General features: G+C 39.7%; 1 protein-coding gene across 4 annotated transcripts in view; it reads left to right on the forward strand.

Moving 5' to 3' along the window:
* The window catches only part of NSMCE2 (NSE2 (MMS21) homolog, SMC5-SMC6 complex SUMO ligase), a 225,840-nt gene that overhangs the window by 44,200 nt on the left and 166,944 nt on the right, over positions 1–14,696 (forward strand). For all 4 annotated transcript variants that reach the window (XM_081258685.1, XM_081258686.1, XM_081258687.1 and 1 more), the window contains exon 3: positions 3,972–4,078. In XM_081258685.1, the coding sequence (XP_081114811.1) occupies positions 3,972–4,078 (107 nt within the window). The remainder of the gene's footprint in view (positions 1–3,971; positions 4,079–14,696) is intronic.

Here is a 14,696-nt window from a genome sequence, read left to right on the forward strand (position 1 = left end):
AAATTCATATAAGAAAACAAGATTGTTTATGGTTCAAAGTGCCAAGGTATCAAGTATAGTTGTTAAGATAAATTAAGTGAGATCCTTCTAGGCTGGCAGAGTTTAAAAGCAGGTAGGGCCTGAGCTCAGCCCTTGAAAGATGTGTAGGATTTGGTTGGTGTGGATTTTTAGGAAGGGCTTTCCCTGTGGGAGTGGGAGAATTTTGGTAGTGGGATTATATACTGTGGAATAAAGGAGCAGGGAGCCTCTAGCTGGTCAGTGTCTCTGTACCTCCCCAACGCCCCAGCCACTTTTTAGTCAACAGCCAACTCCCTGTTTATGTGTTTATCCCTCTTTTCCTCCTGAGTTCTTCAGGGCTTTATTTAGCCTTTTTCATGCAACACTATGCTCTTTCCCCAACTCAGTTCTTTAGTGGAACAGGACACATTCCCTGTGCCTTCCTTTGCCTGGTATTTCTGAAACATGAACACAAATAACATACTTAGAAAGAGGCTTTATTGTAATAATAAGGGAGACAAGGGTTAACAACTACTGGATATGGATGTTCTCATGACCTCTCTTCCAGTTGCCATTGTGGGAGTCTCGAGTCTTTTGTCTTCCGTCTCTAGTCTCTCCAAGCCCTTTTCCCCAGCAGATGAAAACATTGATTTGAGCCTGAAGTTATCTGACTGAGCATCACTTCCAGGTGTGGTGTGGTGTGGTTCTCGTTCTTCTCAGGAGTAGCTTCCTGCTCTCTTCTGGTGTTTTCCCTTTGTCGCCTCAGGCTGCACTATTCATCACTTAGGTTCTTTAGCTTGTCCCAACATTCTTGGGCCCTGGAGCCTTAGCTGAGGCTGCATGTCCACAGCTGGCCTCCTCAGGTACTTCCCTTAGGCTTCATGCCATCAAATACTGGCAGCCATTGCTCAGGTTCTCCTTTGCAGGGAAGGTCTCCTTGGCCTTGTATTTAAAATTGTTATCTGGTTCAAGTCTTGCTATTGTCTATGGGACCTTGATAATGAGAATCATCATCCTGCTTTCTCTGAAAACTTTAATGTCGAAGGCATATTTCTAAGTGCTTTAAAAAATTAACTCATTTAATTCCAGAGGGAGGTTGCCAACATTATGTCAATTCCTACTGATTTAAGCCTCTGACACATTTTTATTTCTCATACTTCAAAGACTTTTGCTGCTGATACGTCCTTTAGTGAGTTTCTATTTAGGTTGAAGTTGCCACTAATTATTGCACTTTTGATAAAGCAGTTTATGCTGTTAGTCTTTGCTCAGGTTACCAGCTTGACCCACTTTTTCAATGGTCCCAGTATCAGAATCCATTACACATAAAATATACTGATTCCACTAAGAAAAGGAAAAAAAACACACCCACATCATCATTTCCTTTAACTAGATAAGGTTTGTGTGAAACCAGGGGCCTATTTTTCTTTCTTTCTTCTTTTTTTTTTAATTTTCTTTTTTCATTATTTTAAATGGGAAAAAATTAAATTACAGGCCAACCCCAAACCCCTAACCAATTTACTGAAATGTAACTATATACAGTAAAATGCCTGTATAAGTCACAACCCATCATTATTAGGATATAAATTGTTTAAAATTCTCCTGATCATCAGGCAATTAATAGGATTTTTAACAAACAGTTGTTGTATTTATGGCAATAGATACACGTTGGTACCAGCAACAGCTAAGCAACATGTCTCTTTCATTGATGTTTGGACATTTTCAAATGGTCTAACAATTTTATATGGAATATGACTTGAGACCTTTCTCATATACCGCTTTGTTAAAAATGTATTTAATTTGGGGAATGCAAATACAAATTTTTCTTATATAAACACTGCCCCTTCCCACTCCTCAAAAAAAAAAAAGCTTATATTGAGGTATATGTATATTCTGTGAAGTCTGGGTGTTACCAGCCAAGAGATATTCTACCAGAAGCGCGTTAACCCAGAAGATATTTTATGGAGTGTGCTTATAATTGACTATTGTAAAACTAAAGCATAATTTAGAAGTCCAGGAAAATCATTTTTTAAAAGCCAAATGTCAGTGGGTTTTATATTATTTAATGACTTAGAGATGAACTGTTGTATTGTTCTTCAGAGTAGACAAGAAATACTGCCATTTGTCTGAGCTAAGTTATTTGAATGAAGAGTCTTTGAGTGTGTGCGTCCCCAAATATGATTTAAGGACTCCAGTTTTATTTTCATTTCTTTCAGCTTTTTTAATGTTAACGTTTTTATTATCCTGTGTTCTCTATCTTTTCCCGATCTATTATTAAATTGTGTGTCTAGAGCTTTTAAAAAAAAAGTTTAAAAACACTTTGAAGAATATTATCTTGCTTTTCCAATCTACTAGTCGCTTGCTATAGTCTCCTGTTCCCTGAGGGTCTTTTAATTTTTAAATATAGTAAGTATAGTTGTTTCATGCTCTGACTGATATCTGAAACATTTGGGGATCTGTTTCTGCTGATTTTTACTCTTTTTTTTTTTTTTTTTTTGCGGTATGGACCCAGCTGTCCTGCGGCATGTGGGACCTTCCCGGACCGGGGCACGAACCCATGTCCCCTGCACTGGCAGGTGGACTCTCAACCACTGCGCCACCAGGGAAGCCCAATGATTTTTACTCTTTTTGGCTTGCTTTCTTGTGCTTCTCCTTGTAAGGTTTTTTGTTTTGTTTTGTTTTTATTTTTATTTTTTTTCCCCTGTAATCTACTCATTATCCTTAACAATTATTTGTAGGGTTATTTGAGGCCTCAGATACAAGTGTCTTTTCCAGAGGGGAGTACGTGTGGGTACTTTCATTGTGAGACCACCTCCCACCAACATCAGAGCTCAGGTTCCCAGCACCACTCAGGTGAGGGGAACCCAGGCTGCAAACCCAGGCTGTGGGTTGTTGATACGGTTTTTCAGAAACATGTTTGTTTTCTCTCTCTCTCTTCCTTCTGTTCTGCTCAGTGGCCAAGGCCAACCTCCCTGTGGCCTGGAGGAGCAGAGTGGGATTACTTCCGGTTCATCTTTATTCTGACAAGTGGGGACCCAGCTTACTGGGGGAGAGTATGCAACTTTGATGTCCTGCGTTTGGCTTCTCTTTTTTGGTTTTCCCTAATTTTGCCCTGGTTGTTTCTTACTATCTTGTGACCCTTTTGTTTTTAAGGAGATTACTCTTTTTCCTATTTTATCCAATCATTTTACTTATTTATTTATTCATTTATTTCTGGCTGTGTTGGGTCTTCGTTGCTGCGGGCGGGCTTTCTCTAGTTGTGGTGAGCGGGGGGGCTACTCTTCACTGCTGTGCGCCGGCTTCTCATTGTTGTGGCTTCTCTTGTTGCGGAGCACGGGCTCTAGGTGCATGGGCTTCAGTAGTTGTGGCACGTGGGCTCAGTAGTTGTGGCTCACAGGCTCTAGAGCGCAGGCTCAGTAGTTGTGGTGCATGGGCTTAGTTGCTCCGCGGCATGTGGGATCTTCCCTGACTAGGTCCCGAACCCGTGTCCCCTTTATTGGCAGGCGGATTCTTAACCACTGAGCCACCAGGGAAGCCCTCCAGTCATTTTAGTTGTCTTCAGTAGGAGGATTGGTCCACATAACCCAACCTCCCATTACTAGAAGTGGAAATCTTCCTTATTTGATCTTTAACAATACTACGAGGTTCATGTGCAGATATATAAGTGGGCTGCTCTAATGGATGAGGGAACTGAGGCTGAGAAAAGTGTAGTGGTTGATTTAAGGTTGTCCAGGTAGGTGGCACAGCCTGGAACTCCTGAGTCTGAGTCTACATTTCCACCTTTGAGACTTTTTCTACTGGGTGTCTTCTTCGAATTTTGAATGAAGCAGGCATATATTGAAGGCATTTTAAAAAATATGCAATACCTTTACACAATCATTTAGATAGACCATTGACTGATAAATTATGTTGGTACAGCTTTTTCCAAATACGGCATTTTAAATGGAAAATGATCATTGCTTTCCTTTCTTTTTCAGCTGAAGTGAGTAGTGAATACAGTATGGATAAGGCAATGGTTGAATTTGCAATGATGGATCGGGAACTAAACCATTATTTAAAGGCTGTTCAATCTACAATAAACCATGTAAGTTTATACCACTACCACTACCTGGTTATATTTGGTTACAGCTCACTGACTTAGAAACACAAATCAAAATTCTTTTCTAACCTTTAATAATTTCTTATCCTTACTGTAGTAGCTATTAATCTCTTCTTAATCAGGAAGTTCATAGAACAGGAATCTTAAATATTTTCCCAGATAGGCCACCTAGGTTTAATTAGGATATTACATCTGTTTTAGATTTCCTTGCATTTTTTGGTCTTGAATTTTTTAGTCTAAGCCTCCTTCAAATGTGAGTAGTTTTTTTATAAAATGCTACAAATTGCGTAGGACTTGTTTTTATTGTTATATTTGCTTAAGCATACAATTTAGACCAGGTTTAGTTACTCATTCTCCAGCTTTAACTAATATGCAGCTATTGCAAAATTCATAGAATCAGATAATAGGGAGAGGGTTTAGAGCAAGGTTACAAATAAAGAAGCGTGGCCTTTTGGTTTTTCCAGAAGCCAAACTTGTCTTTGTTGGCTCCGGCAAGTCACAGGAACAACACATAAGGCAGTTAAGGTGGGAACATAGCAACATGCTTTTCAGCAGTACTGTGTTGAGCAAGAAATGAGCAGTATGATTGCAGTAATGTTTCTGAGAAGTGCTTTGTCCTCTGAGCAGTGGAAACTCCCCTTTGAACTGATTTCATATACCTGTGTAATAGGATGTCTTGTACTTCTGGTTTCTTTATTTGCTTTTTCTTACTTATATCTATGGGAAAGTTCCAAAAATAAAATGCTTTACAAGATTGGCTACTATTCAGTGGGAGATAAATTTTTGAATATGGTTTAATACTTAAGCTGTAGTTAAATGAGTATATATGTTCATGGTTATATGCAGTTTTTCTGTTCTTTCTTTAAAAAAATTTTTTTAATGGTTAATATTTATTAAGTGTAGCAGTTGTGACTAACTTAAGAATGTCTGCTTATATCCAAGTAATACACTCATTCAACTTGTACATTTCTGGTGTTTCTAACCATTGTGACTGTCTTGGGACTGTGAATATTCCTTCCATAGGAAAATATGAAAACGATGTCATGTTAGATTCTTTAAACTAGATAGCAAAGCACTTAGACCAGAGGTTTTCAACTCCAGCTGACCCCTAGAAACAGCCAGTCCCTACCCTACACTAAAGAGATTCTGATTTCATTGATCTGGAGGAGGATTGGGGCACCAGTATTTTTTAAAAAACCCATTCTGTTATGTATCCAAAGTTGAAAACCACTGCCTTAAAAGAACAAGGCTGACTTTATAGAATAAAGTGTGTTCGTTACCAAAGATCAGAGTTAGGCTTATTGTACAGATCAATCCTGCCTTGACCCTTACATTCTATGGAGGTTATTTGATAGGCTTTTCTATCTTTAACCTTGATGTTTTGCAAATATAACAGCACAATGTACATTATAGATAAGAAAACAGATTTTGGAAGTTGAAGAACTTAATGTGGATTTTTTTTTTTATTATTAAACCCTAGGATTCACAGATACGTAAGGTATTTTTACGTGAAGCATTGGACTTTTCCCCCTTCAAAAAACTGAGTCACTCATTAAAAAAAAAAAAGAAAAAGCAACCCTCACCCTCACGCACATTCAGTAGTTAATAGCATTTCTTTCATCCTGAGGCCTCATCCCATTACACCCACCCTACTAATCAGGAAAGAATATAGTTGGAGTTCTATCCAGCTTTTCAGCCCTAACCTTACGCTAGACTATGGAGTAACTTGGATTTAGTGATTCTAATGCTTGTCGGGAAGGTCCCTGGTCTTTAATAAGAGAACACATGTTTATTGCATTTTTTTCTCATGCAAAGTTGTGCTCTGTATATAAGCTTGATATGAGACCAAGAATAGCAAATCATAGTTTAATAAGATTCTAAGACCTAAAACCATATAGGGACATAGTGGGGATATGACCATTATTTTAAGGGGAATATTTTACCCTCTTTATATACTGTGTACTCTTTATATAGTATGGACATGTATGGACATTGCTATCTTATTGCCTGTTTTGATGAGGAATAAAGAATGAACAGCAGATTTAGAGAGTCCAGAATGGTATAGCTGTTCTTGCTATAGAAATAGCAGTGGTCTAGGGATCAGAAATTCTTCCAACCCTGGTGCTTCCATTTTCTAAGTTATGATCCTGGGTCAAGAAACTTAACCTCTTGGAATCTCGTGTTCTTCATCTATAAGGTTCTTGGCCTGCCTATTTCACAAGATTATTATGTGAATCAGATTAGATATTGTGTATCAAACACTTTGACATTCATAAAATTTGATGGAGATAAAGATACTATGTATTACAAACCCAGATATCCAAACATACTCCTGAGGAAGTTGGAACTGGATCTTTCTTAACGAGTACTTTGCTTACTTTATTTCAGGGCTTTGAAGTAAAACTTTTATTGGCTTTGACCTGTCCTCCTTTGGAATTCAGGAATCATATAGGATTAGATATAAGCTGGTAAAGTTTACAGTATGAGGTGTTTATGATCTCTAAAACAAAGAAATTGTTTTAAGTCAGATTATTAGGAAAGGATACAGAAAGTAGGAACCCCTGTTGAGTCTCATTTCACTTGTGCTCTGTCATAGACTTTCAAGAGCTGCAGTACTTCCATTCCCATATCATTTGCCAAGATTCTCATCCACCCCGTGGTCTTTCTGTTTATGAATTTTCATATAGTCATAGAAAGTTAAAAAATATTTTTCATCATCAAAGAGCATTAAAGTTTATCGTTTAAATAAGGATCTCTCTCCTGCTCTCACCTTCACAGAATTCTGAAGGTTATACACCTCTGAAAAGGTTTTAGAAGTTTACTTTGGAACCTTAGATGTGGTTCAATTTACCAGCAATCCCTGGGAAGTCCCTTTGGCATCTAGCAGAAGCTCTCAGATTGCCTTTCTTTGTCCTTTAAGAAAATAGAGCTGCTAGAGCTGAAGAATAGAGCTGAAAACTTTATTTGGAATCAGTATTTATTTCAGTGCTCTGAAACTTAAAAAAAAAAAAAAATGGGACTTTGTCCCAGCTGTTTTGTAGAGGGAATATCATGCAGTGAGCACCTAAGGGGGGAAAAAAAATTCCCAGACAGTCTCTAAGTTATTTATAAAAACTTTCAGGATAAATGGGTTATATACCTGTCACAACTCTTTAAAACATGTAGAACCGTAAACAGAATTTCTGTATGAACTCTTCGGAGACTTTCAGTCATGAGACCACGCGTGATGAAAGTGTTTTGAAAGGTATAAAATGGCACATAGATATGCTATGATACACTTACTTCTTTTATTGCTGTTACCGCTGAGGAAAAACTTCTCTCAGTTTCATGTTGAGAACAGAGTGATGTTCTGAACATTAGCTTTTGATGACCTAACGTTCCCTTCCTTGATTTCTAAGCTTTTATTATTTGAGTATCTTGAAGGGGCACCATTGGCTGGCTTTTTGTTCTCAAACATTCACTGAACAAATATTTTCTAAACATCCGTGTGCCAGGTACTTCTAGGTGTAAGAAAGAGGAGGTCAATCAGCAAAGCCCATATGATCTCACCTTCAGAATGTCTGAAGCCTAGAGAGGGAGACAAACATTTAACAGAGAACAATACAGATGTTATTTAATGATTGTTGTACTGTGTACTACAAAGGGAAAATAAAGTTTTCAAGGAGTTAATAACTCAGGGGGCATATCTGCTGGTGGGGGGAGTAGGTTGGTGGTTAGGGGACTCCTTCCTGATGAAGTGATAATGAATCTAAGATGAAAGTCAAATGCGCCTCAACATGGGGATCATGATATATAACTTCCCTGTCTATGTGACTTTTGCATGAAATGGAAGCATCTTTTTTTTCCCTCAGTGTCAGAGTTTCAGAGTGCCTTGATCAATCCAAAGGCTTAATTTGAGAAAATTAAGCCAGAGAAAGCTGACTTTTATACATAGGAAGTTTAAAGTCTATAGAGTAGTTGAGTAACCTACCTAAGGTTGGTCGAGGATTCATTCATCCACAGATGTGAGCAACTACCATGTGCCAGGAGCTGTGCTTAGTAAAGCAAGTTATGGCAGTAGCTGATTTAAGAATAATTTCATTACCAGTATTCTGCTTCTCAAGGCATTTCACTGGTCAAATGGGTTATCCCTCTTGAAGTGAGACTTTTTATTATGTATTGAATAAACAGTGGTAATACTGTGTACTGTGTATTTCTGGTTCTGGATTTATGTGATGGTTTTAAACTAAACGTGGAGTCCATCGTGGGCTTCAGATTCCAGAGGGTGGGCACCAGCTTAATTCAAGGAATCCTCAAATCTATTCTCAGGTATGTGTTTTTTCAAATAAGAGATGATAAAGAGTCCACCACTATCGTTGGGGTGGTCTTCGCAACTTTTTTATAGTGTTAATTCTCGTAGTGAGAAAGGATGGGCCCCCTGAAGCTAAATGACAAATGGCCTAACAGGTTCAGGTTAGTTGCAGATATTATTAGCAGTCAGTGGTAAAAGATACATTTTCTGTGCTTTTGGATGAGCAGTCTAGTCCTAGAGTTTAGCAAAAATAACTAAAGCTTAGGATTCACATTATACTTTGCATTTTCTTTATCATGATACTTAATTGTGCAATTTTACTGCAACAAACTTCAAATCTTAAAAGCATTGTCAGATTTTACCTGTATATGGTTCTTTTAGGAGGTGCTACTTTAGCATGTTACTTTATGGAAAATCCAGAGTGTTGTATTTTCTTCACCTTCCTCTACTACTCTTTTTTGGGCTACATGCATCTTATAGATTATCTAAGATTTGAAAGCATTTAAATCAGATTGCTGCCACATATTTGTTGTGTGTGTGTGTGTGTGTGTGTGTGTGTGTGTGTGTGTTTTAATTTGTTTATTTTTATTTTTGGCTGCATTGGGTCTTTGTCACTGCATGGGCTTTTTCCAGTTGCAGTGAGCGGGGCCTACTCTTCATTGTGGTGCATGGGCTTCTCATTGCGGTGGCTTCTCTTGTTGCAGAGCACGGGCTCTAGGTGCATGGGCTTCAGTAGTTGTGGCACGCGGGCTTAGTAGTTGTGGCTCACGGGCTCTAGAGTGCAGGCTCAGTAGTTGTGGCACACGGGCTTAGTTGCTCCTCGGCATGTGGGATCTTCCCAGACCAGGGCTCGAACCTGTGTCCCCTGCATTGGCAGGCGGATTCTTAACCACTGTGCCACCAGGGAAGTCCCTGTTGCGGTTTTTGAAATCAGTTTTTTATAACAATTCCTACCAAAAGCGTAGGGAGGGAGGATATTTTTCTTCTTAACCTAACAGGGGCAGTTAGTTGCTGGATCGGTTTATTGTGTTGTTTCTTATAAATCTGTTCATGGATATGTCCTGTGTACTGTGACTTTTACTTGCTAAGCTAACCTGAACATTTAATCTGCATTTTAAAAGTAGTATGTTGAGAGTTAGAAGGGTGGAAATATACCTCACGTAAGTTGTTGAAACCAACACAATCTTAGATATAATAAAAGAACAAGGTGGGTCAAAGGTATAGCTTACCTCAGCCTTGACATTATGCAACTAGTTTAGAATGTTTTTAATATCACTTCCCTATACCTCTTCACCCTTCACCCTTCATCAACTGGTAAGCTTTGCCTTTTGTAAATCTTATTTTAAAGTTACCTTAACATCTTCTGCTTTAACATGATATCTTATGAGCTGTCTTGTAAGTCGGGAGTTACTATTTTAGTTATACCAGATTTGGGGAGCATTTCTCACTTAGAAAGCTAAAAATTTATAGTATCAGAAGAAAGTTCCAGGGCAGAGGATGTGATTTATTGGCTATCACCATCTTCTGACTGCATCTAAGAATGCACCTCACATTGTGAATCACTGACAAAAGAGGAAGGAGGGTAAATTTGTTAGGATTATGACAGTTGAGGACAGAAGATTCCTGAGCATGAGAGAAATAACTGTTGTCAGCAGAATAGCAGGAAGGTGAGAGAGGACAGTAGAATTAGTGAGAATCTCTTGGAGCCTAGTGGGAAAGTACTGCGAAATCCCCCTCTTCTCCACTGCCCGCCCTCCCTGATGGTGTGTGGTCTCTTAACACCTTTCCTGTCAAAGTTAACAGATGCTCCACATATAAGCCTTTTCATCTGTAGGAATATTGCCCAGATATGGAAATTAACCAGGGGGAAAAAAAGTTGACATAGGTATTCACTCTTCAGCCTCTTGGCCCTGGAATGTGTGATTACTGGTAATTAATTTCTACTCCGTTCCTTTAGAACTCCCTCTGTAGTTATTCCAAAATTAAGGTTGTGTTTGGTAGCATTTTTTCTAATGCTAACAGAGAGAGTTAGGTCTGGATAAAGTATTTCACTAATTGAGTTGTCTCTATAGGAAAGAATCCAGATATAAATCTCTTAGGTTACCAAGTGAAGTAGCTACTAATAGGTGAACATTCTGGTCTTGTGCCATATTAAGACTCCTTATCATGGGTAGTTTATAGAAATCCATCTTCGTGTTTTGTAGGTACTAAGTGTTGGATTTTATTCATAATTATAAAAACGCTTACACTCTACTGGGTCTTAATGTGCCTCTAATGCAGCATTTTCAGAAGTTTGCTCTGTAATACTAATTAATCAGGATGTGAGTAAGTATAATAGGAAAAAAGGATTTTATGGTCACATAAGTTTGGGGAGTGCTTGATTAAAAGAATTTCCTTAAAGACTCCAAAGCCCTTAATACGCTTTTATGCATTGTGATTCTCCAAAGGAGGATATTTAGTAATTTCCTAACCTTATTTGAAAACCTCTTTGGGGGAAGGACTGGTACTCTACAGAACGCAGTTTGGAAAGTGCTTCTATAGTCTCAACCCCTGTACCTTACAGAAGAGGCTAAAAGGTGGATTCAGCAGTTTCTGGTAGAGATTTTGTGGCATCCAGGGAACTGGGGAGTATATCAAACCCCCTACCTGAAATGGACCTACAAGATGTTTCTATGCAGAAGATCCGGAAAGGGCCAGGCCTCTGGAAAGACTATGTGTTATTCCAACAGTGAAAGAGAGGAAAGAAAAGTTTTTAAAAACATACAGTGGTTGCTTGGCTATGTCTCTTTGAAGCAAACAAGACCCCCCGTGTGGGGTATTGGTTCAGGAAAGTGGAGAGAAGGAAAAGTTTTCAAGGAAATGAAGAGAGGAGGGGATAGTTTAGGTAGAAAGGACACAGCAGCAGTGTGGACAGAAAAGAGCATATAGACTTTGGAAGACCTGGTTCAGCACAACACTCAGTGCTTATTGAACACCTTGGCCTCAGTGGTACCGGGCAATTCTGGCAGGTAACTCCTTGAATTTTTTTTTTTTTTTTTTTTTTGGCTGTGCCACGCAGCATGTGGGATCTTAGTTCCCCAACCAGGGATCGAACCCACGCTCCCTGCAGTGGGAGCTCGGAGTGTTAACCACTGGACCGCCAGGAAAGTCCCACTTGAATTATTTAAATGATGTGAATGTTCTTTAATATAGCAAACTCCTGCTTGTTTCTGACGTTGGGCATAGTCCATATGTAATATCAAACCCTTATTTTAGATAATCACTTGAGCCTCCTTCCATGTCAGACTTTTCACCGTACTTGATAAGTATTAAAGATCTTGAGATGTTGGCTGTTCCCCACTATCTAGCTGTGGTGCTCATGGGCAGTGAAAGAGTGTAGGCTAACTGCAGAAGAGAGATGGGAAAATAGTTTGAACCACGGAACGGCTCACCAAATGGTTAAGATTCACTGTAAAATGAATGCATTTGCAAAGTGTGGAGTTGAAAGTAGTTGCTTGTTTATTAATCTCATAATTAAGCTGTTCAGTTAGTGCCAATAGTATGCTTAGTCTAATGAAGATACAAAAGCCTCTTGACACGTGTATATAAAATAGCTACAAAATAGTACTAACAGTGAAATAGTTTGACACAGAAAATAAAAACATGCTTAAGAAATTCAGAGTAAGGGAGAAGAGACTTTGCTTAAATTCCGGCTTTTCTACCCTCTAACGCTGAGCCTCAATTTCTTCTTAAAGTGGGGGTGATAGAATATAGGTCAGAGAATTCTGGAAACGATGAAAAGTGATAGCATGAAAGCACCTAGAACAGTTCTGTCAAGACTCATTTATAAAGTTGCCCAGAGAGTTTTGTAAAGGAGAAGTCATTTCCTTTGATCAAATTTAAATAGTATCTGAAGAGGAAATTTGAGTTAAAATTTAGACAGTAGAGTAGGCTGCAGGAAACCATTGGGAAAGGGCAGAGATGATAACGTCCTTGAGAGGTTGAAGGAAGGGCTCCTTTCCTTAGAAGGAGTCTTCTGGTAATGGGGGCAGAGAGGATGTGGGGGGGAACTTGGTGCTCATACTGTTGTAAGCCGAGAGGATTGGGCAGAATATGGGGGAGCAGGCCAGTGAGATGCATGGCATTTGGCCAGTTGGATGTGAAGTCCCCTGATCAGTAAGTCTACTTCTGTCTGTAGTAATGAGAAAGAGATTGCTCCCTTTAACATGTGCTAGTTAGGGCTTCCCTGGTGACGCAGTGGTTGAGAGTTCGCCTGCCGATGCAGGGGACACGGGTTCGTGCCCCGGTCCGGGAAGATCCCACATGCCGCGGAGCGGCTGGGCCCGTGAGCCATGGCCGCTGAGCCTGCGCGTCCGGAGCCTGTGCTCCGCAAGGGGAGAGGCCACAGCAGTGAGAGGCCCACGTACCGCAAAAAAAACACAAAAAAATACATATGCTAGTTAATGGCAATGGAGGGGGAGCCACACTAGAGATACGGACCAGACAACTAAGTGAAAACTTTGGTAATTCACAAATAACATTTGATGTTTTCTAAAGTAAACAAAAATTACTTAAAGATGTAAGCAAGATAGTTCAATAAATAGCATAATTATATACCCAAGTGCACAGAGAGAAATATTTCTTCACTTACATTTCCATCTTTAAATAATATTTGTTTATTAGCACCCATTTGAACAAATATTGGGAGAGAAAAATGTGTTGGATTTACCCCTCTGATGTATCATATGCAAGTTGTCAGCTCTGTTTCAAATGTGTAATCTGTATGAATCGTTGACAAATGAAAGACAAAGAGTGTATAAATGGAGAGACTGTAAATGGATTTAATTTTTCAAGCCCTGTGTGAGTTTGCAGTTGTACTGGTAAGGAAAGCTCTTTCATTCTGAAGTGGAGCCAGTGCCCAGTGAACTGTCATTGAGAGAATGGTGAGGATTTCTCTTCATTCTGTTTCTCCCTTAAAGCATCAAGCTTCTAGCAACAGTGACTTTCATTCTTTTGTGTCATGGCCAGCCTGATATTTTAACCACTTGAACTTTCTGAAATTTCATTTTTGGGGGCTTTTTCCCCCCTAATTTATTTATTTATTTGTTTATTTTTGGCTGCCTTGGGTCTTCATTGCTGCGTGCGCAGGCTTTCTCTAGCTGCGGCGAGCGGGGGTTACTCTTCCTTGCGGGGTGCAGGCTTCTCATTGCAGTGGCTTCTCTTGTTGTGGAGCACGGGCTCTAGGCACACGGGCTTCAGTAGTTGCGGCTCGCGGGCTCTAGAGCGCAGGCTCAGTAGTTGTGGTGCAGGGGCTTAGTTGCTCCGTGGCATGTGGGATTTTCCTGGACCAGGGATCAAACCCGTGTCCCCTGCATTGCCAGACGGATTCTTAACCACTGTGCCACCAGGGAAGTCCCATCCTCTTTTTTTTTTTTTAAGGGAAATTTGTGTCACATAATATAGGATTCTTTAAAATAGTGAAAATCCTTATGTGCTGTCCTCACCAAATCAATTTAATTATTTCCTCTCTCCTTTATTTCATCTTAAAATAATCATTCAATTATCTTCTAATAGAAAATGATATTTTGGACTTCCCTGGTAGTCCAGTAGTTAAGAATCCACCAGGCAATGCAGGGGACACGGGTTCGATCCCTGGTCCGGGAAGGTCCCACGTGCTGTGGAGCAACGAAGCCCACGTGCCACAGCTACTGAGCCCGCGTGCCACAACTACTGAGCCCACGTGCTGCAACTACTGATCCTGCATGCTGCAACTACTGAAGCCCACATGCCTAGAGCCCGTGCTCCACAATGAGAGAAGGCACCGCAATGAGAAGCCCATGAACCACAACAAAGAATAGACCCGCTCACCGCAACTAGAGAAAGCCCGCGCACAGCAGCGAAGACCCAACACAGCCCCCACAAAATTAATTAATTAATTAATTAATTTTTAAAAAAAGAAAATGATATTTAGAAAGACCAAGTCATTGTTACTTAAAATTGAAAACAGTAACCAGGAATAGTTTAATATGATTACATCACGTGACTGATTTCCAGACGTCCTGACTTGCTTGCTTTTCACTTTCCCCTTGGCTGACACGCAGGGGTCTCACGTGCTTCAATGCCTTCCAGTTGCCTCATCTATTTGTGATTCTTGGAATGTTACCGGTAGTGAGGAGAAAACCCTCTCCACCCATCGGGTTACTCTCTGTCACCCTGAGGTTTATTTTAGCCCCTACCATGACACAGAAGCCAGTGAAACCACATGAAATGCTAAATCAGAGCTCTAAATGGACTAAATGCTGGATGTATTCAGAGCATCCCTCTTACAAAATC

Source organism: Mesoplodon bidens (genome assembly GCF_964165515.1).
Source record: "Mesoplodon bidens genome assembly, chromosome: 16".
NCBI lineage: Eukaryota > Metazoa > Chordata > Mammalia > Artiodactyla > Ziphiidae > Mesoplodon > Mesoplodon bidens.